Source organism: Ischnura elegans, chromosome 5, assembly GCF_921293095.1.
Source record: "Ischnura elegans chromosome 5, ioIscEleg1.1, whole genome shotgun sequence".
Classification (NCBI taxonomy): Eukaryota; Metazoa; Arthropoda; class Insecta; order Odonata; family Coenagrionidae; genus Ischnura; species Ischnura elegans.
Genome location: NC_060250.1, coordinates 35,510,469 through 35,538,446, shown reverse-complemented (window position 1 = coordinate 35,538,446; position 27,978 = coordinate 35,510,469). Strand labels below are relative to the sequence as shown.

Here is a 27,978-nt window from a genome sequence, read left to right as displayed (position 1 = left end):
AAATCTATGCGGGGACGTTCACACCCGCAGAATGCTAATGTCGGTACAGCAGACCGTAAATAAAAGCTCTGTCGGGAAAATAAGGCCAACGTAAACGGTATTGCTTTTAAATGGATGAAAATGAACTGAAAGGAGTAAGGTCCTACAATAGAGGCGAATAGGCTCACTTCAATGTCCCTGCGAACAACAACGAAGGTTGGAATACAAACAAGCATTTTTACGTTACAAATATTGAAATGTAGGTTATATCTGGGAACAATTTGGAGAAGAAACATTTTAGGAAGGGTTTCATCAGGAGGAAGTACACTAAACCGTATGTCCCACGTACCTCTGAACCCTCTGAACCCCTTACAATGACTTTGACAAGTATTATTTTAATAAATGTAGTGGTTATATAACCAAAAGAGGATTTTCATACTTTTATTTGAAGAAAAGGTAAATAGTTTGCTTTTTGCTGCTTCCCATATAGAGCAATTTAATGTATCTTGCTGCCAATGCAGCGACAGATTTTTTTTACCGCGATGTCTCACTACTGTCACTTGACATACGGCCATCTGATGTTAGTCTAGTTTTAGGTTGACCTCATCCGTCCTCTACCGACATCTCCGGTCAATGCTCATACCTCACCTTTGCAAGTGATAGAAGCGTCTCTGCTGGTTGGCCGCGGAGGGCGCGGAGCCGCTGGTCTGGGTCTGGTTCGGAGTGGACCCGTTTGGATTGGCGGCCGGGTTGGAGGAGGGGGGAGGGGTTGTGTTAGTGCTGGTGCCCCTATGACCGTGCGTGATCAGTCGTTGCGGTGTGCCGTGACTCGAGACGCCGAAGGGGAACCCCGAGGCGCCGCAAGTCGGGCCTATCGCCGCCGGGTAGGCGCATCGCCTCATCTGGATTCGGGTGACCCCGACGCGGGACAATACTGCGGGTGACAGGTTCATGGTTTTCGGCTTGTTCACCCACTTCTTTCTTATTCTGGTGTGTCGGCGTTCAATGATGGTCTTTGCGTGATAGCCCTTACGTCAGCTTTCGGAAAGTTTTCTTTTGTTGTGTTCCAAAGCAAGAAAAATATTTAAAAATTTTAGTCAATCGTAATTAAAATTTAGTTGACGAACTATTTAGTTTTCAGCAAAATTCTTTTTTTAAACGTTTAATTTCTCGCTAAATTCTATTTTGAACTTAATGCTACTAATTTGAGAAAGTTATACTGCGAAGATGCTGCCGATATATGATAATATATTGGCAAGAAAACTAATGCTATAAGTGCTAAAGCAAGCTATAAATATAAGTTGCAGTGTTAACGAATGTATCCCCAACTCTCAAATAAGTTATAAGGATAACTTAGAGACCGATATGTTAATACCTTGGCTAGCTGAAGCTAAAAAGCTTATCTAATGAATTAAACTAACTAATCTAAGTATGTATAAATATATTTGCTAATATTCGAGTGAAGTAATGCTTTAATTTTTTAAGAAGTTATAAGTGAATGAAAAAATTTCAACTTTGAAAGTGCAAAACCAAAATAAATACGCAGGACGGATGATTCAAGAGTCACTTTCAGATAATCACTTCACTTAAGCTAAGTAGAAGAATATATCTTTGATTGCCGATATAGAAACAGGTTATTTAAACCGCTAACTCAAATATTTTATGAACCAATACAAAAATACTTTCCAGAGAAGTAATTTCTACTGTGACGATGAGTGATAAGCTCACTAAATATTAACTATTAAATTATTCAGCCCTTGAATAGAATGCCAGAATCCGCCCGCGTCAAGGGCTATTCTACCTAAATTTATGAATATGTTGCGGGACTTGAAAGTGCTCGTTAGGAAAGCACGGCGCTGTTGTGTTCTAAGAAAGGTATGCACGATTCTTGGGCTATCATGACCAGGATAAGGAGGGAATAAGTGGACACAAGTGTTTTAGCAGACATAGAAATCTGCCTGGGGAAGGAAAGGACTGGAGTTTCTTCTTGGGAAACTAGTCGGTTGCAAAGATCCTCGGAGAAATTGGATCCCATCCAGTCAATGGTTGGCGGGATAGCCGCCAGGCAGCACTGGTCCTGTGCACGGCAAAAGTCACACACGAGACAAAAACAATGAGTGTCTCGGCTGTATAGCATAGGTTGGGATGAGTTTTTTAGTTCAGCAAAATAGCATGCGGTTATGTATGGTTGAGTAAGCAAGAGGCGTGACTATAATTGGACTGCTTCAATTTTTTTCCCGAAAATATTCATTTTTGCGGTTGCTACTCGAGCGATTCCTTGAACCTCAAACATTGACTTCATATTTACACATGTCATTGAAAAGAGCTTGGCTGGATATTTCTTCGTATTCCTGTTAAGATCATTAGCGTAATATCTCCTACTTCCTTAGTACAAGCTCATTATTTTTCTTAAAATGATGAGCTTCGGCCAAGTGCGAGCATCTTTGAGAGGAAACAGTTGTTTATGTACCAATATCTTTTTGAGATCACCGATTCTTTTCCTTAGAATACAGGGAAAGTAACGACAGTTTGAACATGTACGGAATAATGTGCTATCAGAAAAAATACATCTCAAAGAATTAAGGCGTCGAATCTACTTTCGTAAAAAAAATTCCTTGATTTTTTGGATGCCATCATTTCTGGCTGAATAAGCTACCTTAATGATTAATTTCGCCTCAAAAATATTTCAATATTTAAGATATATATAGCTCTGGAATAAAAATTCCCCCGAAAATTTTTATCTTGTTCTGGTTATTACCAAGATTTTAATTCTTATTTAAGGAATATTTAAGGGAAACAAACAGAAACAAAAACCATCTTCTGCCAAGTAAAAATCATTCGTATTGAAATAGCTTTTCCATTCTTCGAAAATAAAGTAAAAGGTGGTCTCTATAAATTATAATCTTTTCTTTTTCTAGTTTTGGTGGAGCCGGTTCAAAAGGACCTTCATTGGAAACAAGGTGGTCGTGAGATACATCTTTCATTTGTCATCTCCTTCAACCTTCTGAGAGATTCGAAAGGGAAATCGAGCAAAAATAAATGCAAAACGCTCGAGATTCTATCGCTTCCTATGCTCTACTTTAGCGTGGGATACATATGTAAACTTCCTTCTGCCCTTGAAACTGAGATCTTTCCTCGCGCGTTGCGTCTCGCTCCTACACGAACCCATTCCTTTGTCCTCCCTTCCCCCCCCCCACTCGAGCGCTCCCCATCCCTCTCACTCCACATGTTCCTTTCGCTGCATCCCTCAAGAATTCTCCTCCTTGGAAAGTAGTCCTTGGAAAAGTCTAGTTCACGCGACCATCGCAACATGAACGTAACCAATACAACATGTGTTCCCTGTGCCCTTCCAGTTACCATTTCATCTAAAGTAATATCATATGTAATAACATTGTTTATATTATAAACGGAATAATGTGCTATCTTAGGGATGTATCTCAAATGGTTAAAGATTTCAAATCTACTTTCGTAAAAAAAATTCTTGATTTTAGGTACTCCTATAAATGGCCTGAATATTCAACCTCAGTGATAAATTTTGCATGAAAAATTTTACAATATCTGTAACATTTATATCTCTGGAATAAAAATTATCAGGAAATTTCATCTTGTTCTAATTCTCACTGTTTTTTGACGTGGCGTAAATAAAGCAAAATAATATTAATTTTATATTTATAATACATAAAGGCGGGCTTCAACCGTTTTCAAGTTTCAAATGCCATTCTTCAGTTTTTATCAAAAGAGAACATTTATTATCTTTAAAAAAGTTCTTGTTTTTCACATATAAGTGAGGCTTATTTGAAATTATTATTTACAATTATTTCTGCTCTAGCTATGACTAAATTAAAAAAAAAAAACGTGAAGCGTACAAATATCCACCGCATTTCTGTGATATGACTTAATTTTTAGGATAATTTCCAAGGAAAAAGGGTCTCCTATATTTCATTAATGGTCACAGCTCTTTTCATTTTATGCTTCCATTTCATCTACTGCTATGATTTACGGCGTCGATTCCCCAATATTTCTGCTCGCGACTCCAAAGCTTATCTTACCCACTTATCCATGTAAGTAACTAAGGTTTACCCCCTACTTGCTCTGCTGTCTGTAAAAAAGGAAGACATTCGAGTTTGAGGAGCTCTACCGTTGTTCACAACAAAACCATAAATTTTAGTTTTATACACAATTTGTTTTCGGATAACTGCTAATACTAATCTGGCTTTCTTACATCAAAATCGCAAGTAATTGGAACGAAAACTACGCGAATAACTTGTGCTCAAAGTTGGGCAAATTGATTTTACGCTAAAAAACGGGTAGTTAAAAAAAAAATTAAGTTCAGGAAATACCATAAATCCGAAGATTTAAAAAAAGTAAATAATCCAACGTAGAAATTAACATTCTTTGGTAAGGTTTTTGTCTCATTGAAATTGAATGCCTCGTTTAGACGACAGAGTTCCTCAAACTCGGGTGTCTTGTCTTCTTTTTTTTTACAAACAGTAGTAGATTAGATCAACGGTTTGAGCCCCATATGGTACGAACAATGGCAAAGTTTGATTTCGTCGATTCCATGTGATTTGAACGTTGCCTAATTTCCTGCTCGTATACACTCACATTCCTCTCCCGTCTCTTCTTCTATTTCTTTTTCGCAGAGAAGCAGTCCAAGGTAACGCCACTTTCGATGCGTTCGAGATGAAAAGATGTTAACAGGGAACATGGAATACCAACTCCGTTTCGATGCAACCCCAGACATAGATTAATGGAAATGACTGGAAAAGGGGAACAGTTTTGAGTTTCCATGTCTTATGTGCATTTTTACTTTTCTTTGGCATTTTTTTTGTTTGTTTTCACAATGATCCCGGAAACGATAAATCACCACATCTTGAGGCCGGGGTGTGACTGCCTGAAGCCAAGTTTTGGCGTCGAGGTCGCTGTTTGAATGTGCAGCCATCAAAGCAGGAATGTCTCCTCCAAAAATATTATTTTTTTTTTCCACAAAAAAGTATATGGTACACATAAAACAGGTTTCGGGTTCATGCAATTTTATGAACAAATGAGATGAAAAGCTCAGCTTGCATGCAATTAATACAACATGATCATGCATTTTGGAAGCAGGGTTCACTCATATTCACTCTCATTCACACTCAGGTTATTATTTGTAGCAAAAGGACAGTATTTTGCCATTAAATTCAGCCGCGTGAAAAAAATACGCCAACGATTTCCAATTAGTCTTGAAAAAGTTTTCTGAAATTCATATTCGACCTTAAATATGTACCTATCTCTAGCTTTTTGGGCCAAGTGTTTCCTAGTCCTATTAGCCTGTTTACTAGTGTGCTACTCCTAATAAAACACTTTTTTGTAAATAAGCGTAATGTTCGTGGAAACATGAAATACTTGATGGTTCTTTTTCTTGTTCTTGCCTCATCTTGTTTCATAAAAGTAATCAGTTTTATTTTTTCCTTTTGCACTAGTTTTCTCCCAGTTTTTCTCGTTTCCAAAATCCAAGACCTTATAATTGGCACTGTTTGGCTAATTATGGCCAAATATTAGGCGTAGTTTTCTGGCATTCATGATGAAGATTGGATGTATTGATAGAGAAGCTATACATAAATATTATTTCAAAAACGTTCATTACCGAAATAAGTAGAAACAGTAAATATTTTCGTACAAACAAAAGAAATTTCATAATTTTAATTTCATAAAAAAATTTCATTTCATAAATTCATTTCATAAAAAGGAAATTAATTATCAAGCAGAAGTGTTCGGGAGAATATATTAGCAAAAAACTGTTGTAACACTTGCGCTAATTAATAATTATCTTCTTATTATTTTATTTCACACGGATCTGTAAAATTAAGAGAAGGAACAGCTAATTAGGAAAGTTTGATATTGTAAAAATTCAGCCTGCAAAAACCTGGTGAAAAAAAAATACGATTATGTCATCTATATCATTAACGAGATCATTTGAGCCATTGTCAGTTTATATTCGAAGATTACATAATTAAATGAATTATTGTTCGATCGATCCATTAATGCACTATATTGCGCACAAGATGAGCGCAATGTTTTCCCATCGAATCAAGTGAAAAGTTTTGTTGTCATCTCGAGGAAAATGTTGGAATGGACTAAGGAAATATGCCTGAAACACCCACCTTGATTATTAAAAAGATAACTCCTTGCTCGCGGTTGATGTAAACTATTTGAATACTGGTACTAATCCTCTTGTGTTTTGATTATTTAATTTTTTTACGGTTAATCTTGTTCCTTTAATAAATCATTCCAAATTTTTGTGAGAATAATTGCGCCATTCTTAAGACAGTTTGAATTTCATATGAATGAGTCTCTGTGAGCCACCCATTTACGCAAAAACCTTTCGGTGCTTAACTTAGCTCGCTATCAATTTCGCATTCACGAATTTTGGTGTTATATATCTGGGGTGGTATAAAATAGGTCTATTTAATAAAATATGAGGGCCTATTTTTGGCAATTCAATCGTTTGTAAATGCTTTCATCAAGTGGGAAGAGGATTTCGTAATCGAGGCGGAAGAAAACAGAACTAAAGTTTTGATAACACTTCCTCCTCTATAGCCTTCCTTCATTGGTCGCGTTTTCGCATTTTGTTTTTTACACCTTGCTTTACATTTTTCTTCCAGTATCACAAGCTTCTGAGAATTCAATGTGAGGATATCCCCCCAGTGGAGAACCTTGGCGTTTGGCGTAAAAAAAAAGGCGGAAGGACTCACATTCCTTGTCGTTCATCTAGTTACCGCGAACGCTGCCGGAAAAACCATGAGTCGGGAAAACCCATGTCCTGAAGGTAGGTAGGATGAATCCACAATTTTTTTACTCTGATAGTACCAAATTCAGCGGGAAACTTCTTCTGAATGTTTTCAGGAAGTTGTGGTTGCTGTTGAAAATCTATACACAAGGAGAGTGAAGTTTGGCATTTACACGATGATAGTTCCTTGAGATAGAACAATTTCGTATCTATCTCGTCTTTTCAGTTCCGGATACTATCTCAGCTGGTATTTAATGTATCGTAGGATTAGATTCGGGCAATACAAATTCGTGATTTGACGCACTGTTATCTTTCCGTTTAAGTCTTAAAATTGAAATGCAATTTTTAACGTTTCAGTGTATTGTTAAGCCTTAATCCGAGACATTTACTATATTTATAGGTAGTTACCGTATTTACCATTGATAAACATTGAGAAAATTCCTAATGAAGTTCTAAAAATAAACCGAAGCGTCGGAAAAAATAGTATTTCAATTATGAGACCTAAACTCCATGATTCAAATTTAATGTTAAACATAGAGGTCAGGAAAAAGAAAAACACCCATTTTGTGTTATCTTTCCTCAATTTATATTCTATTCACTCATTGGCCGCGTTATTTTCAATTTTCATGTCATCCAATTTATGAGAGGGGAACATCGTAGGTATACTAGCGGATAGAGCGCGAGGCTGCTGACTGAAATGCACAGCAATCGCGATCATAGATGAGTTCTTTGATTAATATGTGGCTAATAGTGGATTTGTGCTCGAGTTTAAACATGGCATGATCTCATAAGCCCGGGGCGGATTCAGTATCAATTTTGGGGGTTAAGAGTTATGACCTAGATTCGGGGAGTATGAAATACCCCCGAGGGGAGAGAGGGGCGGTTTTACACTATGGAGTGCTATGCTCTACGATAAATAAAACTCAAACCTTTCTCACGTTTTGGACTTGTAGCCATGCGTTTGCATACTCACTCTCTTTACTCCTTCACTAGGATTAAAAATATTAAACTAATAAAAAGAAATTTTTTGATAAAATTGGGGGGTCATGGCCCCTGTAACTGCCCCCCGAAAATCATCCCCTGTCTATCGCTATCGACCAATAAGCGTTATTTTGGAAAATTTCCTTATCGAAGTGCTGATGTGTTATGGTTTAGCCACGCCTCTGCTACTTCATTCCTTCTATTTTCTCTGCATTAGGCTTTAAAATGCAGCTGTGCGATATCTACCGATATTGTTACGATAGCGAATGCGCTCCTTATCTCGAGACAAAACCAATACAATGCGGCAACAGCGCTCGCTCCACCCCTTTCAAACCCTTGTCAACATCACTTTCCCGTCCCGTGCAAGTGGATGTCCTCATTCCGAAATTGGGACCACAGTCCCCTGAAATGGGCCGCATTACGTCATCATACAGACAACTTGGGTCGTCTCTTTGTGGAAGTCGATAGCGAGCAGCTGAAATAAAATAGACAGTGTACTCTTTCTCAATGATTTTCTTATCCAACCGGTTTTGAGCACTTCTGATATATTTAAAAAAAATTTATTATTTACAACGCCCCAAAGTAGTTAAGGCCTTTAAAGTGATGATCTAATGAACAACTAAGGAAGATCTCAAACACCTAGGCCCTGAAAAAGGACAACCTACCAGAGCCGGACTCGAACCCACGACCTTCGGTTTGGCAGGCCGAGATCGGAAAATTTTCAATGAACTCAGTATGCCACAGAGGTTCAACGAAAGTAGCTCGGTAGTAAAATAATGGATGAAAAGTACAAAGTCTATTTTTGAAGGCGCATAAAGTCGTGAAGTGGAAGAGTTGAGATGGAAATTTCATGGCATCCAATGCATTCGTCGCAATAATGAAGATAGCGTGCGGGAGAAGCACAACGCACCCAATGCTTCAACAGGACCCGTTCTATTTGTGGTGCAAATTGCACTCCTGGTGCGGCGCATTTACTCCCATGTGACGGAACAATAACAAAAATAGCAAATATTTACACGCGGGAAACCTTTTTGGCAATCATCCCATTTTGGCGCGGAAGACGAAAGCAATTGGTGGACCGCTCCCAACTGGACGATATTCTAATATTCCTGTCTCCGAAACTTCCTCTGCTCGATATTTTGTGCAGTATATAAAGAATACAACAAAAATGCTGTGTTGTATCGGAAATCATGGAAAACTCACATTTGATGCAGTGCAGAGAAGGAATTTTCACTAGAATTGAAACAAACACCGCTTTAGCGATCTTTTTTGCTCCTTTCCAAAACCATATTCTATGTTATATTCTTTTGCCCTTATTTTATCTTACAAGATACTTTCAATAAAAATCAATACCGAAAAAAATTGCGTTATTTTTCTCCCAATTTTCACTATGAGCAAGAAAAATTTCGATTTCCGGTCAATATTTTCTTGGAAAAAATTCCGTTAATGTTTACACCGTTATGGCAATCGCTACTAACCACAACTATTCAAGTCTAATCGCTATTCATGCTTTGAACGGAAAGAAGACGAAAAAGTACATCAATTATGTATTTTATAGATGAAAATGACTCACACGTGAGAAATATGATATTCATAAGTCCAGAACGTTAAACAAACGCCGTTGTGGTCGTAATAGAAGCGAAGGAGTCCTTTGGAACGGGATGTAAAGATCGGGCAAGCTTCCGTCATTATTGCCCGCTCACTTATCTCTTGACAGATGTATGGAGCACGATGGTCAAGTTTAGATTGTGGGGTGAGTAAAACGGACTTCGGAATATAAGTAAGGACTAGCAATTGTAATAAAACAAGTCTCATTCTACTTGCTGCCAACTGTCTCCGTGAGTAAAAAGTAATTTTTCATCTTATTCTAAATCGCTGAGAGGGTCTCTTAAAGAAATGGCTCGCATTTTAGAATAAAATCTATGCATCGAGTACCAATTAATATGTGCCCTTCATAGCCAGAAAAAAATGATTTGCCCATCAATTCATTCTGATCGGGAGCATGCGTCGATCGATGCAATGATACATAATTAACGACCATCGATGAATGTGGAAGTGATAAAACGTTTTTCTGCATTGACATGTATTATATTTGCCTAATGATAATAACTGCTTTATCAACAAGAATTATGGCTTTCGAATTGCGACGAAGGTAATAAATATTTAAAGCTAGTGCCTTCAAGATTTGCATCTGCATTCCTCTCTGTTTATAACGGATTTCATATTATTCGAAACGTTTTGAAACCTTGGAAATTCCATCGAATGTGAACGACTCGGAAAATGAAAATATAACACCAAATTCATCAACATTCAATAAATGGCATGAGGAAATATCAATTAATTCCGTGGATACGGTCACACTGTCGCTGAGACGAAACCTTAATCGTAATTACGGAAGAATTTGATCCAATAGTGATGAGCAAAGTGCAAAGAATTATTGTTACGTTCCCTACTACTCGATTGCATAGTTTAATTTTTTGATCGTGCCTGAGCAGGATGAGGAAGTGTCAGTTCCAGTCTTTGAACCTCTCACAAAGCCAAGGACTGAGAATCCTATCACGTTTCCCCGTACTTACTGCCCTCAGCGTGACCCCATTGGCTCCGGATAACCCTTATTTTTAGCGTTCCCGCTGATAACTCGTAACTTCCTCAAATATTTTCCCGAAGTTATTTTAGGGAAATTTCGGTTGATTTTTCCCGGAGTGTGAATAAGTGAATTTAGCGACGGAGATGGCAGGACCTTTTTGAGAGGAATTTCTCACGAGTGAAACAGAAGTCGTCTGGGTATGATCGGTTCACCAGATCAAAGCGGTAATTTTTTAGCTTGAAAGAATATAATTTATGATAATTGTGGGAACTCAAAACCTTACTAGTTTTCACTTCTTGTCCTATGTACCTCTATGTATAGACTGTTGTAACATCACTAATCTTTGTTTCCTCCTCTTCGTATTTTTACGCAAGAAAGGAATCATCGTATTAAAGTGTCCACCTTACTTAGAGCATCATTTTCTCTCTAAATGCAACGTTAATACCAGTTTATTATTTTATTCATATCTTACAAGGACGAACTTAATATTGTTGCCCATGACCTCACGCAGCAAATCATATAGTATGATCTAGCTGCATTAAGGAAACCTAAAATTGTAACGTGTATTGTGACTGATTACAGCATTATTATTTCTTTGCTGTAGAAAAATATTATTTACTCAGCCGAGGAACGGTATTCTCAACAGTCTAAATTTTCAGTTCATGTTACAAGGTCCATGGCGTTGAGTAATTATGCAATATGAATACGCTTACAGTCTAAAGAATGGACCTTTGCTAGGCGAAGTTCAATGAAAACAGTGGCGGAGCAGTTTCTATTTTGAAAACGGGCCACGGTCAGTTTATCTACGATTGTATCAGTGTTACTAATTTTTGGGGTGTGGTGTGAAATATGTCCACAGCTAGGTCAAACTTCGTCTCCCCGTCTCCGAGAATGTGAGAGGATTTCTGTAAAGAGAGGCTCCTTGGCCCAAATTCATCCAGACGGACCGCACGAGTTGCCTAAAAAAGCATCAAGACTTCTATTTTATGCTTGCCCGAGTCTGGAAATGGGTACCTATCGCTTAAGGCCGAGTTCGCTTCTGAATTACGATAAAAAGGCCAAAAAGTACTGAAGAATGTATTACATCGCCCATTGAAGGTGAAAAAGCCCCTCTCAATCGATATTTCTAACAAGTTTTACTAAACAATTCCCGACAATCTTGTAAGATTTTGGCTTGAAAGGTATGTCGCTGGATACCACATCTTTTGCCACGGATCATGCGTTGTCCTTTTCGCCTTCGCCGAAATATACTGCCTATGTTGTTGTCTTTGGCGCTATCGGTTAATACCTACAATACACTGATATCTCTGAGTATTTATGAAAGAATGGTTGATAAAACGGTGAATAATTTCTTGAGAAGTTTCTACAGTTGAATGTAGTACAGTGACCAAAGAACTGACAATGAATCATTTTAACAAAATTTTGATCTGGTTGCCATGGAATGCGTTACAATAAAACATGGATCAGGAAACTAAACGTGTTTATGGTTCAAGTCTATTGGATTTTTTTGGCAATTTTACTTTATTTTGATGGTGTAATATCGTTTTGCATAGCATATTTTGGTGATGTATCCATTTTTTAAGAACTATTTGGCTAACTACGAGTGCTGTTCGGAAAATAACCTCCGTTTACTCAATACGTGAAAAGTGGAGGGGGTAGAGTCGCCAAAGTCGGCACGCACGGAACGTCAGTCGGCGTTCAGTCGTGGTAGAGTGAGGGTCGTCTGAGCTCTAGTTGTTTTTTGGTAGCTTGTTTAAATGTGTGCTGCAATTGAAAATCCCGCATATTCGGTAGTAGCAATTCATTGGGAACTTTGTGCTTTTTATGACCCAAAGATTATGGGTGAAGGAGTAATCATGGAATGGGCTTATGCATATGAAGAAATAGCTTAGCTCCCAGCGATTTGAGGATGATGAAGAGCATCAAATATGCGGTCACCAAATGGCTAGAGGGACAGGCGGGAAATTTTTATTGCAGGAGGAATTTCAAAGTATGTTTATAAGTATGATAAGTGCCTAAATGTTCATAGAAATTATGTTGATAAGTTACTGTCCGAATAGCTCTCGTATTTTATACGTTCTTCACTCTTAAAGCCTGGCTATACCTTTTAACATCTACAAGTTAATATCTTATTGCAGGAATGACTTTAGCGGACCGGAAAGGAGCATTTACGAAAGAATGACCCAAATTAAAGCAGGTTCTATTTTCCGTTCATGCGTTCGCACCAGTTGGGTAATTACACAGTGCATTTCCGTGGTCATTCACGCGTTCATACATTTAGACATTAACTTGTACGTGTTAATGTATCGTGTAAACAGGCCTTTAAAATGTTAGAAACGTCACATTCCTATTGAAAACACGAAATGATTTTTTTAAGGCTGTATGAACTCTCCTGTGCGTTTTCGTAATAATATTAATCGCTGTCTTTTCCCTGCCACATAATCAGCTCTGTAGCACTAACATATGGGCAATCACTGGCTCCACAAATCCACCCGTGCAGCTTTTGACCAGTCCAAATGTCCTCCTCACAGCCGATCGGGTTCACCTCGCGACTACACGTAGTGTCGATCCTTTCGGTAATAATCCTTGTCTTTTAGAAGTGGTATCCTTGAAAGAGATTAATGCCCAAATGCAGTAAAACCATGAAAAACTACGGTCATCATTTGGGCTTTATAACGTCTTATTTTATCGCATAGCTTTTTTTTATCGCTCGAGTGTTGATGTTTGCTCGTGAGATGCTGGGATTTAATGATTTAATGTTTTTTATTGCCGCCAATAAAAAAAACCCGTCGGTAGGATTGGTCAGACGGGTGTTGTACTGCTCGGCAGTCCAAAGGTAGCAAGAAAGAGAATCATGTAGAACACAAAGCCCTCTCCTAAGCAGAAATGTTGCGCAAAACAAAAATGAAATATGCCAATTTCCCTCCTATGCCTCCCTCATGATTTTCCTCTGATAGTTTCATAAGCCTCGTCACACGTTTTTATGGTCTCTCTCTCTCTTTCTATTAACAAATGATAACTCCAAATAAATATGCCTCGGGTATCACGTTATGTATCGCACTAGAAGCCTTCGATCAACGTTAAGTTTTTAAAAGCAACTCCTATTTGGAAGGTAGTTACTCCTCAGGGTTCGATGTGCAATTGAAAAAAATAATGGTGCTGTTGACGAGGAAAGGAATATTTTATTCCGTTAATCCTTGAGAAAAAAATTACATCGCTCAGCTAGAATAATTGTGGTACATATTCATTCTCCGCACGATTGGAAGAACTAGGTTAGATGGACAAAGGCAAAAAGATAAGTATCACACGAACTAGGATACTATTGTTTGAACTATATGGAACACACCCGCTATGCCACTAGATGGCGACTGTTGACGTAGGCATTCCGGAATTCTTTGCATACGGTGACGTAGTTGGTCAAGTAAGCGACGCGCGAACGTTGACCTGTCATTTTCTCCTTCGTCATCCAATATTTGAATTTGTGCTTTGGACGGATTTACGAGTGATCTCCATAGTGAAGTTCATGTAAATACTGTGTCGTTACCTTGAATTTATTTTGGAGACAAATGTATTATTCTTAGGGGCTGAAAAAATTACATTTTACTTTGTATTTACGTAAATATTAATTAATTATACAGAAAATATTGAGCTAAAACTTTTTCGCGCATTTAATTACGGAGAGAGAACGTTTGATACAGCGTTATCGTGTACAGTAAGTCGATTGTAGTTCAATATCCCAGCTAGATATATATTACAAAGTATATTTTCCTAAATAGCCCGTTAGTTTCATTTTTCGTCTTAAAAAATACAGAATGGGGTCCTGCTCGTGCCATTCGAACAGGTACAAAATTTCGAATTCATTTGTTCGAGAAAAAATTTTACCATTAAAACGGCCTCGAACATAGATGAAATCTGGGATATTAATCACTACCTAGGTTTCACCATAGTTGTTTCTTTTTGTTTGTGCTCAGCTTGTGAAAAAATTGCCTACGTTATCAATTACGATCGATTTGAAATCATTACGGGAGCGATCATAATGCATAGGATAAAATCAAAAGATATTCCCCATGGGGAAAAGAAAAATCGTCCAGATAAGTGATTGCACTATGAGAATCAGAAGTGGATTCCGGACATCAGATAGTATTGCATCACTCACTTGCTTGAAACAAAAACATTCAAACATGGTGCTTAACTTTGTAAAAACGCCGACATTGATGAACTATTGCGTATGAATCCTATTCGTTTTCCGCTATCCGCGGTCGAGAACTGCTTTATATAGTCGCGGAAATCTCAGTAATCTTTCTCTGATTCGGATAAACTCGCACTATTTTTAATAGTCCTTTGCGGTTAAGATTTCGTCCTATGGAACAGTCCCTTTTTCGGTATTTCCGTATAATTGTTGGCTCATAAATATGCACCAGACTTCCGATATCACTCTGACTCTGTATTATAATCAAGGGGTACGTCCTATGCCCACTATTACTATATACAATAAACTAGCTCACTTAACATGTCCCAAGATTTTCAACGTCACGCCATTACTTTCTTGAGGGAAGAAGTTTTTTCGATTACATTATTACTTTACTTTTAATTTCAAATATTAAATTGCGTAATTGTAGGAACGTCTACTTTCATCAAAAGAATCCCATCACATAATTTCTCGAGAAATAGGATTTTGTTTTTCCCTGAATAGCCGTTCACGAAATCACCTTATCATGCAAATTTGTCATTGTGGTTCTCTTTAAGTATACTTTTTGATAGAAAACTTAGAAACGCGATGATCTTTCCTCAAGAGAAAGGGATAAAAGTTAACGTAATGAATATATCCAATACCATCGATCTCTCCATTGTTGGATTCACGTAAACTGTTTTAATGGATTGTATGAACCTTCACAATGTTTTTGTCAACTTCGTTTTCCACTCCAGAGATTCCTCACTGTTCGATTGGAAACAGCATAGCTGCCTGTTCTCGTGTAAGCCGATGTAGGCGATATCAAGTTCACAGGGCGCGGATAAACGCTCGACCGTGAGTGACGGGACACGATAGTGAGGGGCACTTATTATTATCCATTCGGAGCGATTTGACATTTAAGAAGAAGCAGGATCAAAAGCGTCTTTTCAGATTGTCGGCATCAAGTTCCGCGATCGCCGAGGCTGTCGCAACGGCATAATGAACAGTCGTCTGGCAAACGCTGCGGGTTGTCTTCGGGTCACGTTTAAATATGCGTGAGGAAAAACTCAATGGAATCACGACGGACTATAAAAATCCTCGGCGGCCAACATACCTTATTGTTACGAACGCCAGACCGATAGCATGGGTAGGTATGTTCATACTCAGGAAGAGAACCCAGGAGATAAAAATGTTGGATGATCTTACTTCCGCGTGTCGGAGGTGGAAGCCCTCGAGGCGACGACGTCCAGTAGCATCCTTCTTGCTAGCTCAATCCTTTTTGTACTCGTCCTTGATCGTTTTTATAGCCTCCGCTCCTCACAGTTCGGAACTTGCGACTCCTCTCGCGAGCTTGCAGTGACACTGTGGCCTTCTCGGGCGCGAAACTTCCCACTTCGGGAACTCCCAAGCCTTCCTCGAGGAATTTACCGACTTCGATTTCCCCCCGGGTTGTGGCGGTGGGGTCTCCCGGTCGGACGCGGGTAAAAAAATGACTCTTCCCTTCCGTGTTCTGAATGCGGGTGAGGAACTTCCCCTCTCGGTCATCTGATTCAACCTAGCTAGCGTGTCTTACTCTCCTCTCTCTCTCTTTCGATTTCGTTATCAGTCTCATACGCGCGACGTCACGCACACAACTTTCTCATACCCACGCCCCCTACCGCCCACCTCCATCCCTTTCGATCGGAACTGCCAACCTTAAGCAACAGGTCGCCCCTCGCAATTTCTATGACGACAGACCTCACCAGGCATACTGTGCACATTTAAGGAAGTGGTGTATTCACGAGGAAGTTAACGAGATAAGAGGGCGTCTATCTCTCTTCTTTCTTAATCTACTGCTTGGTTGACTATTTTGATCCCTTAATTATCTAAAACCGTTGATTGTGGGTAATGAAATGAAGTGATTGCGAAATCAAAACGGACTGATGAATAATTTTAGGATCGTGATTATACAAAGTGCCACGTTACTTTAGTCCCCGATGTAAACTTTCACACACGTCAGCACAAATTTATTTATTCGATTTCTAGCAGTGTGTTATGTTCCGCAAAATAAAGGGAGGACTTGATTGGTTCCGTGACGTAGAAAATACATTAAAATCGTCATTCCCGCTATATTCACTTTAAATTGGTCAGATTAAACAAGGAGAGGTTTTTGGTTTAAGGTTATAGACCAGCTGGATTTAGGAACAGATTTTTGTAGATAAATTGATCGAATGATAATAAACACCACAATGTTCTTTACGCCCAGAAAGGAGCACAAGTGATGAGCAGACTAGCCTCGATCAAGGAGCAAGCGTTGCCATTACCTTAATACCTGATTCTCCAAATAGTTTGTTTATAGTAGAATAAAGAGAATCAAATTTAACCCGATGCTTTCGCGCTATCAACCGTTTCCATCACCTTGTTTATATAGTTGATCGTTGAGAAAAAAAATGGAGACCACCAAAATACGCTATGCAAAACGATATTACACCATCAACATAAAGCAAAATTGCCAAAAAATCCAATCGACTTGAATCATAAACACGTTTATTTTTCTGATCCTTGTTTTATTGTAATGCATTCCATGGAAACCAGATCAAAATTATGTTAAAATTATTCATTTTCAGTTCTCTGCGGTACTGAACTGTATTCAACGGTAAAAACTTCTCAAGAAATTATTCACAGTTTCATCACTCATTTTTTCAGAAATACTCAAAAATATAAGCGTATTATAAGTATTAACCGATAACGCCAAAGACAACATTTTTTATTTAAAACAGCCAAATATGCAGTTTAAAAAATATTCTTTAGTGAAGAAACTTCGGTTTCAATCGGCTAAAAAATGAAATTAGGCAGTGTAAGTGTCCTCTGTCTCGCTAAGAAGCATCGTATGAGATGGGTGGTCCCGTCGCCAGTAGGTTGGTTGTTGTTATTGTCCGGCGTGCGACAGTTGTCTTTCTCGTCCCCTCGAAAACTGTTTGCTCGAAGTGACATGGACGCGTCGGCGGAGGATTTATAGCAATCCGTGATCAATACACGGCCTGGATGAGTGAAGAGGGAGCGGGGGAGGCGGGGGGTTGCGACGGACATCTATCTACCTAATAGGTCACGGATGAGGGTGTGGGTGTTATTTGGCAGGTAAATAGAGATAGTCCTTGACTGCGCGCGGCGGCCCCCGTAATTGGAAAGAATTCCCGTTACAGGGAAATCATCTCGATATCTAATGGAAAGGCGCGTAAACACACGTGGAGATGTGGGTGTTGGGATCGCGGCTGTAATCTAGCCTTAATCTAAGCTCGTCGTTTAGCAGGGTGAACCTTGAGAAGCCGTTGTTTTTATCTTTTGAAAAAATAGTTGCAGGTTAGAGGTGCTCATTTTGACGGTAGTTGTTTAAATCGACGAATGCAAAGAAAATCATGCGAAAGACAGTACCTTACACGACAGTTTCACACAGCATGATATCATATTTAAATAATTTTTTTAAATGATCAAGTGCTATAAACAGATATGATTTAGAGGGATAGATAATAGTCTTGCTAAATAAACAATTATCCCAGCCTCCAGCGGTTTAAAACCTGTTCTCCTCCCGCGCAATCGTAATTAAGCTTAAAGATAGATAACGACGTGATGTGAGGAAATCGAAGTCGAACATTGCGTGGTAGTATTAGATTTATCATGGTGACGTACATATTTAATCTTGCGCACCGTTTGACTGTGACAGGAGGAAAACATTTCTCGTCCGGGGAAAAAGTGAATCACAGTCGTCCGTGACGGAGGCAAACCGCGATAGGGACGATTTTTCGTTTACGTTGAGTGCCGTTGCGTCATCACTTAATGCTGCCAAAATTTCCTGAAGCGCCGAGCTCCAATTGGTTCAAGATCGCAGACAAAACAAAGCAAGGCGATGCTTAAATTTAATCATACACAAGTACGGGTCCCGATTCGTATTGGCTCTTTCGCTTATCCTTGCATTCAATGAGTTAAATAACGGAGCCCTACCGACGAAGGGCGGCGTAGTTTCCCACGTCTATCTACGGAAAATTATATAGAAGTGACTGTTAAAGCAATTTTTTGCACGTGTATGCGTTTTTTTCGATTTTATTGGTTTCGTTTCCTCTTTATCGAACCCGTTAGCGGACATGAAATATTCACGACAACTGTTCGGAGAAGTAGAGTTACATTAGTTTTACATTCATCTAACTATTTTTCTTCACCGAGGCATTTTATTGGCTTTGCTATGAGGCTTATTTATAGACCGGAAGGTACGCCGCATCAGCGGGATTTCGCGTGGCATGTAGGAAGAATTTGTATTTTCGTATTTCGCATTACTCATATTACTAGCATTTACATCCTTCTTTTGCTGTGTATATGTATCAAATCGGAAGAAATGTTTTGACATCCAGAATTTAATTTAAATAGATAAAAACTCTCTTTCCTCCAAACTTCTATGAAAATGAAATAATGCAATGATGGCATTGGTAATCCCACAAATATTTATCTCCCATTTTAATTCAACTTATTTATGCGAAAGTCTACATTTATTCATAACTTGGAGATTCACACTAAAATATAGCGTGGAACTGCACTGTTTACCGAATACGATTGGATATTAGTGGGCTGGTGTTCAGGTTAGTGTAGCTACTTGTCATCTCGTTGGGCATTGCCTCTCTCATCGCTTTAGTCCATTGCATCTCACAGATTTAGTGCATTAAATTGTGCTAACTCACTCAGTAATTCGAACCTAAAGTTAATTTGGATGGGTGTGGGTGGAGCTCACGTCAGACTAAGCCTCAAGCGTGTGAATTTCACACAGTCAGGATCGGAGGACCAGTTCCAAAAAAATTTCACACGAGCAACAGCATTCTCAAAAGCCTTCAGGTATTTATGTTCAGGTTGAATTTAATAAGAATTACAAAATCAATTCGCAGCCTTCAAGTCTGCAAGATCGGAAGTAATCCATTTTGCGGATTATTATGCAACTTGACGTGTTTGCTTGACATGGTGGACAACTCTCTCCGGCTTTGCTTTAGTTTAACTTCCGCTATCGACCTTCTATGCGCACCGCTGAGAGGAAAAACCGTTTCCAGTCCCGCTAAAACGTTGGTCGTCATTAAGTAACTCCTCCATAAACATTATTATCCTTCGATGGTGGAACAACGTGCTAAGAAAATACGCGCGCTCGTTTAGTTTTGTCCGTATGTGCGACTACTGTCTCGGACGCGGAAGTGGTTTCTCTCTTGTTTGGTCAGGGTTAACATGTACGCACTGGTGACCTGTTGCATTACATAGCCCGTTGATTCCACGCTCTAGGCCCCAGTCACGCTCGAGTCACGTTGCCACGGAGAAAAGGATTTCATTATCCATCGCTTCGTTCGACTACAGGAAGTTGAATTCTTGAAAAATACCCGAAAGCCGTTAGGGTCCATAAGTTCGTCGAGTTTCGATGAAATCCACATCTTCATCTAAAAGCATAAAATTGTAACTGAAAATATTTCCTTTCCTAACCAAGAAACTTCATTGGTAATTGTTTCATCGTCATTGTGTACACGCTTCCCATTAGTGGCGGAACTAGGAATATGCTTTGGGGGGATGGAGGGGTCTGGAGGGCGACCCCAACACCCCAGTCAACGGGAAAACTTTTGAAAACTGACATGCCTGGAATTACATTTTACACCATTTTGGCACTTAAAATTCGGGTTTCACTAGTAATTCTGCGAGAAATCATCGAAAACATTGTTATACTACATTTCCAAGGCTTTAGGGGGTGGGATCTATCCCCTTATCCTCCATTGTTATGCCAATGCTTGCCATTATATTTAAAGGATTACTCTAATTTAAGTCTAAGAGTGCTATCGTCCTTTCTTCAAAGATACCTTGTATTGAATCGTGCAATATTTATTGCTCGGGAAACATTCGGAAGTTTACCACGTCAGGCATTGATTTCATTCTGAGGGCACATTGGCAAAGAATCACAGTTTTCATTTGAGAGTTCTCATAATTCCTATGTGTAGTAAGCGCAGTCACAATTAATCTGCGTGAGTCTTCAGTTCTCATTTTATATGTCCTAGATCATCCTTCCGAACAATTTTGCGGCATTGGGAACGTGTGCTCCATTTTCCGATGGCCAATTCAAATGGTCTCAAAACATACCTCATTTTATTAAATTCATCTGTGAAAAGCAACCGCCGATGGCCATGCTTATGGAAGAGATTTGCAGATTGCTTATGGAAATGATCGTCGACTGAGGTCATTTACACCACGAAAATTGGGAGGGAATGATTATTTGGGAGTGGAGGAAAGGTGAACAGCCCGGCGCCGTCATTTCAGGCACTCTCGAATCAAAATATCGCATTATAGTGGGTACCCTACACCTCATGTGGAAAATTTCGGAACGGAACAACCAGGAAGTTTGTGCACGAGTTAAAGGCCGCTTTCCGTCGAATTTAAAACTCACTACTACATATTAAATTTCCCGGGGAAAAATTCCCGGTTTAGGACCCCTCAATATTTTTTGTAAGTCGGCATCCCTGATCCCTGATTGAAGACTTCCCGTACTCAGTAATTTGACCTATAGGTTGGATAGATAGGTAAGATAGGTTAGGTAAGGGTAGAGCTCATCCGGACTAAACCAGAGGCGTGTAAACTTTACCCATCCAGAGTTGAGGGACAAGTTCCTTTCCCTCGGCCTCTTCGCACTACAAGAATTTTCAAACACTAAAGAAAATTTTACGGTGTGAATCGGATGCATAATAGTACGGATGGCTGTAGTTCAATGAAACTTATCTGCATAAGAACTAATTTTTTTGGAAAATTTCCGATGGCGGTTTCTCATAAATAGTATATATCGCATCTTATGTCCAAAATAATGAAATGAGATGTGCTAGATATATATTACAAAGTATATTTTCCTAAATAGCCCGTTAGTTTAATTTTTCGTCTTAAAAAAATATAGAATATGCTGCTCATGCCATTCGGACAGGTACAAAATTTCGGATTCATTTGTTCGAGAAAAAATGTTACCGCTAAAACGGCCTCGAACATAGATGAAATCTGGGATATTATACTATAGCACTGGTGGCAAACCTGTCACTACCTAGGTTTCACCATAGTTGTTTCTTTTTGTTTGTGCTCAGCTTGTGAAATAATTGCCTACGTTATCAATTACGATAGATTTGAAATCATTACGGGAGCGATCATAATGCATAGGATAAAATCAAAAGATATTCCCCATGGGGAAAAGAAAAATCGTCCAGATAAGTGATTGCACTATGAGAATCAGAAGTGGATTCCGGACATCAGATAGTATTGCATCACTCACTTGCTTGAAATAAAAACATTCAAACATGGTGCTTAACGTTGTAGAAACGCCGAAATTGATGTACTATTGCGTATCAATACCATTCGTTTTCCGTTCTCCTCAGCTGAAAGATATGAAGGTAAAAAAGTAAATAGGGTCTTGGTTTTGGCAGGCGTAATAGGAAAGGCCTTCAGGAACGGCCAAGGTGATTGACACTGAGAGAGGGTTATTTGGACTGGAGTCAGCGGTGATCTCAAGAATAGATGTAAAAGATGACAAAACACTCAAAGTAGATTTTACGCCTCGTCTCAGAGGTTAACTGGAGGACTAATCTTTCGAAAATTTGCGAATGACAAGATAATGCAGCTAATAACTTTCTCGGTACCTCTTCATATTTAGATAGGATTATAATTCATCTCATAGAAACGAAAGACACGCTTGCTGTATTTGCCTAAAATGGATTTGGTACCTGGAGCGCAGTTCGGAATTAAGGCTGGGGGGGTTTAGGCGTATGCAACTAATACCGGGGTGTGTGGGGGTATGGAATGCACATCAGGATAAGCGGTAGGTGGGGGATTAATAAATTGCGGAATTTTAAGATAAACGGTTCAAAATGGTGAGTATTACGGCTTTCCGAGGGATATTTAATTAATCCTTACACTATTATATTAGTGATATCAATCCAATTAAGTAAAATGGATTAAACGTAAAAATTTCTCTAAGCTTTTACCCCCCAAAACCGCCCCCTCGCTGCGCCACTGTTTGGTACAGCAACGTAAAGACGCACTTCCTAGCAGGATTGGCAAACAAGCTATTTCTCGTATTCTACCTTCCAATTTATTTGTTTAAAAAAGAAGAATTTAAGTCGTGTCGAAATAATTTTAGCGACGAGTGATGTGAAAGGATGTGAGTTTTCATTTAGCCTAATGAAATACGCATTCATCGCAAACCTCTTTTAAAATTTAATGTTACCTCCCATACACTGTTTAGTTTTTTTTAAATCCAATTCATGTTGGAATTATCTTCCTAGCATTTTTTGGAATAAAATAATCGATATAAACCTCTATAAATCGATGTATGATAAGGCGGTGAATGGGTTATCGGCGTTTGGTTAACATTGAAAAATATTGTATTTTTTCGATGTGGGAGAACGTAAATATTGAAGATATTCACTACTGAGACGCTAAGTGAATAGAATATCTTGATTTCAATTCTAAATTAATTTTAAATTAAAACTTACTGGCAATTTTCTACAAAAAAAATTATTCACACGATCTGGCAATAATACGAAATGTTTTGAAATCAGTCATTTGAATAAAATTGTATAAATTGTAATTCACAATATGTTAGAATTCTACCTTAGAAAGCATGAATAAACTTTCTTTACTTTTGATTTCTCTTTTATAAATAAATAAGTTAACATCTGTTCAAGTTTGTTGGCGCAAATAAAAAAAATACATGTGCGAGCTTTGAAACAAAATATAATTATTTTTCACAATAAGCGGGGATAGCTGTAATATTGAAAACACTTGGAATTTAATGGAACTGATGTTGTATACATACACAGAGCAGAAAGCTTAGATATGGAGACCTCAAACAGATTTTTCGAAAATATTAAAATTGTTTTTAATGGGCTCGAAGAAGCTCCGAAAATGCATTTATGTGAGCCGGCTAAAATGTTACCAAGATCAACGGTTTCGTGGAGCTCTTAAACACATAAAACTTTTGTAACTGGTGTTGAATTGACACCTTCAACTGTAATCGGTATGAAATGTTTGAGATTAAAAATTTTGAGGCAGTTATTGAAGTAATACCTTTATGTGTAATCGGTATGAAATGTCTGTTGTGGCCAGCTACCAGGGATGCCGACTCACAAAAAATATTGGGGGGGCCCAAACCGGGGATCTTACCCAGGGAAATTTTAAAAGTAGTGAGTTTTAAGTTTTTTAAGCATTTTAGAAGATTCGTATGATCAACATTAGAACCCTGATAACTCGAATCTCGATATCTGGACACTCCGGAGAAAATTGACAAGGCTGACACATTTTTTCCTCACACCTATAACGAATTTGTGAGGGGGCTTGGGCCCCCTCAGGCCCCATGGAGTCGGCGCCACTGCGAGCTACACGATATTTTCACATGAAAGTATCTATCACAGGCCATGTGGAAAAAGCACGGCTACTATACTACTAAGAAATAATAATTCTGTCAACGCTTATTATTTTTTTCTTCTTCCGACCATCACTTCTGTTTGAGATCCCTCGAGATTTAAAAGAAAAGCGTGCACTCACGGTCTTGGGGAGATTGACGTTTATGATCGCGGAACTCAAGCGGTGGAATTAAAAATGAAACTTCTCCGCCGGCTTGGCGGGGCGAAGAAGATTTAGTGTTCTGGATTTGCACACAAACGGCGAAAGCACTCGGCGGACAAATACCTTCTTCCTCTCCTCGATCCGCGACGTCCTTCATCTGAGCTTCCGCTTTTCGGCCGGGCAGCGTCCCGGAAGCCGAACAGGGGTACGCAGAGGCACGGAAGAGGATACGCGGCAGCCCTCGACTGGTGAGCGCGGGCATTCGCGAAGAATGATAACGACAGAGCACCCAGGCGCATGCGAATCAGCGTGTGGAAGAAAGCCGGAGAAAGAGAGGGACACCAGTGTCGTTCGTGTTCTGCGAACACAAGCACCCGCCACAAAATTGACTCAGGCAATCGGAAAAGAAGCCGGCCGATCGCCAGCCGCGGACTTCCTCGACTGACCTATACGAATTGTTTCTCCTTTGGCGAAGACGCCGCAGCGCAACAAGGTGAGACGGAAGAGGAGGAACCGCGCGTTTGGCACCGGGTTCATTCTTCTTTCGAGGGAAAACCCGGGCATGGTGCCATTTTCTTCCCTTCCTTCCTCGCGTGCATCGGGCGAGCCCCACCACTGAAAGATGTCGGGTCCACGGGCTCGACAATTAATGGGCAGATCGCCCGGGTTGTCTCGAGACTTCGCTGTGCGTGGTAGATTTATTTATGATTCACGGAATTCTCCCTCACATCTTCTCGAAAGCGGGCTTATTTCGATATCCATTCAGTAAAATGGACCTAAATTAAGAATCTGGAAAAGTAGGCCACTTTGTACGACATCTCTAATCTTTGTGGGAGCAAATAAGATTCTTGGCAAGATTGCCGCTTCATATAGTTTACATTCTGACCTGGGACGTTATCTCCTCAAAATCAGACCTCTATGTTTTCGTTATTTTGAAACATTTTGAAAAAAGAACAATTTTTTTAAAGATGCCACCGTTTGGATACAAGAGTTATTTCATTGCTTGCTGATGATTGGCTTTTTAAAGCCAAGAAATGAATGCGAAAATTTTGACAAATTATTAAGAGCTGAGTTATTCAAATCTTACTTGCTACGTTCACCTGAAAATTCATGGGAACTAAGTAATTCTAGGTGATTCAAACAGTTCAAATTTGTCAGCCTTATTTTCAAAGGAAATCGAAGGAAAAGCGCCTTTTTCTATCTAATTATTTGCGTTTCCAAATGATTTGTACACAGGGTAATTAAATAAATTACCTCAAAAGAAAATGAAATAGCCAGTGTGATAGGTTTTTAGATAAAAGATAGTTGATGTTGCTATCGTGAGGTTGTTTACGCTTGGGCATAGCAGGCATAACTGATATGTACGAAGCGCCTCGTTCAATTTGAACACGATACTGGCTATTAGTCGTCTAGGTGAAAGTTATTTCTTATCGGAGACAAAGTAGTGTGCGCAGAGCGCTAATACCCTTTGCGTTGTTACACCCACCACAAATACTGTGGACTTCGCATAGTCATAGATTAAAAATTACGGAAGCATTTCTTATTTTTAATGATTATCCCAATGAGCTATAAAAAGCTTTAAAATTTCCATAGAGTAATAGGTTATTCGTAAATGTAGTAAAGCATAGACTTGGAAAGCTTAAGAGAGGAATTAGCTAAGAAGGTAAACACTCTAAAGACGGCAACAAACCTCTGTTCTCTGGCGAGCTTTCAATCAGAAAACCCCAGAATATATAAATTAAGATATTTGCTTACGATATCTATCGTTAAAAGATTGGTTGTTTACCCTTCATCAAAAGTAATTTACCAACTGAAAAATGTATTTTTTGCGAATTATTCCAAGACAGGAAGATGAAATATATTTAAAATTGTCCGAATCATCGATAGTTATATGCATTATATTATTGCAAGGCAGATAATTCCAACATGAGTTGGATAAAAACATAAATTTAAGCAGTATATGGTGTGTAACACATTCTTTTTTAAACTTGATACATGGATAATGTAATGAAATCATTTGAGTGATTGTGAGGAAAAAAATTAGGCTCGTATTGGAGCGTATTCGATAAGTTATTTTCAGGTTTCACACAATACATTGATTCAGCAGCTGAGGAAAGAGCTGAAGAAACAAATTGATATCAAGAGACCACTGAGTGGTACAACTTAAATCATTAGCCGAGGAAGTAAATGAATGACCTTCCTTTACTTGGAATTACCAGGCTTCTTTTCCTCCACCAAATAATAACTAGGAGGGCACAAGTCGTCAATACAATACTGCACATGGAAGACCTTCAAGCATTTGCAGAGATGGGTAAATTTCTGGTAATTTACCCATAGTAGCAAAAATTCCTTAAACTCTCCTAGTTTTCCTAAAACAAATTTTCATCTTTGTTCATTAAAATTTATTTCGAACTATTTTCGCATTTATTACGGCCATACAGGTGTAAACTTTTTCCCGCCAAGATGTTAGGAAGCACTATTTATGTATGTATTTTTCTTGGCTCGAAAATCCACTGAGCTGTCTTCTATGCATTAGAAGATGCCAATCTTATCCTTGGCATAAGATGAAGCAAACACACCGTAAAAAATGTGTTTGTTAATGATAATTAAAGCTCTTAACGTTAAACGTTATTTTTTTCATTTGAACAAAGAGGCGAGATCAAGAAAAAGTAGTTGCGTTGATAGTATTTTTTTGTCTTTGGTATAGCCGTTTCTTAAGCGTTTAAGCTCTTAAAATTTTCCAAATCCTTGTTAAGCTTATTTTAAAATGTTTAGTTTCCTTTTTTAAAATCTTTTGTCAGAGGATTTTTAATTCTTTAAGTTTACCTTCCGAAGGCGGAAAGTTTCAACCAATTGATTTAGCACCCCGTTCTCTTTCTATTGTTTCATTCTCAATAAGGTATAAATTATGTATCGGTGAAGTTTATAGGAGGGGAAAGAAGTTTATTAATAGGTTCAGTGAATTTTCATGGATACATTTGATTGAGTAATAATTGAGGAACTTCTATAATTGTGATAACTTCTGCAGTTAACTATCCGTAATTACATGCCTTAGCGTTCGAACGTCAACCAACTGCTTAACATGTTGTTGCTATTTGTGAAAAATTGGAACGCCTCTTTTAATTCTCAACTTTAAGAGAATTCAATTTTTTCGACATCTCATCGCTGCAGAGAACTTCGGAACCGAATAAAAGAACAACCTTTAAAAACACCTGTATGATGGAGGCTTCGTAGCTTCGCAGTGTTCCTGTGGATGTAATATTAGTTAACTTCGTTTTTATCCATAAAATTTAGTTGTTTATGGTTAGTAAAGTTGACAATCGCGGCTGATGCAGTCGCAGGATGGAATCCGATGGGGAGATTAGAATGCTAATATGTTTACTCTTGCGCAAGGTTCGTAAGTTGGATGCAGGCTTCCCTAATACCCCACCCGAAGTATGTACTCGAACTTTCCTACCTTCTTATTTTTCAAATATGGCTTAGAATGGATATCTTCATTAAACTTAAACATGATACTGTCATCTATATCGCAATTTGAACTCACACATGACGCTTTTCAGTTGCTAGGCCTGACGTGTTAGCCGGCCTATCGGTCTAATCACATAATTAAGGTAATAAACTCATGTAGAAGAGCTAAATAGTTACATTTTCTTTCATAGATGCAGATGAGAACTGGCATTTAATTTGGTAGTCAACTTATTACAGCATTTAGGAAGACTGTAGTATCGACGATGAGGTAAGCAGAAGTTTGGGGAACATAATCAAGCCGAGACATGCTTCTTAACGGTTCGAATTTTAGTTTTCCCTATCGAACCCGGAGTGAGGACCCCTTGTGTGGGTATCCTCTTGTTCAAGAGAAGAGCTTGCTTGTTCTTCACTTCAATTCGACCTTCCATAATGAAG

At 38.8% G+C, this 27,978-nt stretch overlaps 1 protein-coding gene across 6 annotated transcripts in view; it reads right to left on the bottom strand.

The window, feature by feature from the left end:
• LOC124158710 (nocturnin) overlaps window positions 1–27,978 on the bottom strand; it is a 110,103-nt gene that overhangs the window by 14,218 nt on the left and 67,907 nt on the right. The window contains exons 1-2 of one of the 6 annotated variants that reach the window (XM_046533955.1): window positions 24,199–24,282; window positions 628–2,056 (exon numbers count right to left, since the gene is read on the bottom strand). The exons of 1 other annotated variant lie outside the window; for it this stretch is intronic. In XM_046533955.1, the coding sequence (XP_046389911.1) occupies window positions 628–932 (305 nt within the window). In that variant the 5' untranslated portion in view covers window positions 933–2,056; window positions 24,199–24,282. Of the gene's footprint in view, window positions 1–627; window positions 2,057–15,693; window positions 15,968–24,054; window positions 24,071–24,198; window positions 24,489–27,978 lie in introns of those variants that run through there. 4 more of the 6 variants (XM_046533956.1, XM_046533954.1, XM_046533957.1 and 1 more) reach the window with 4 other exon arrangements.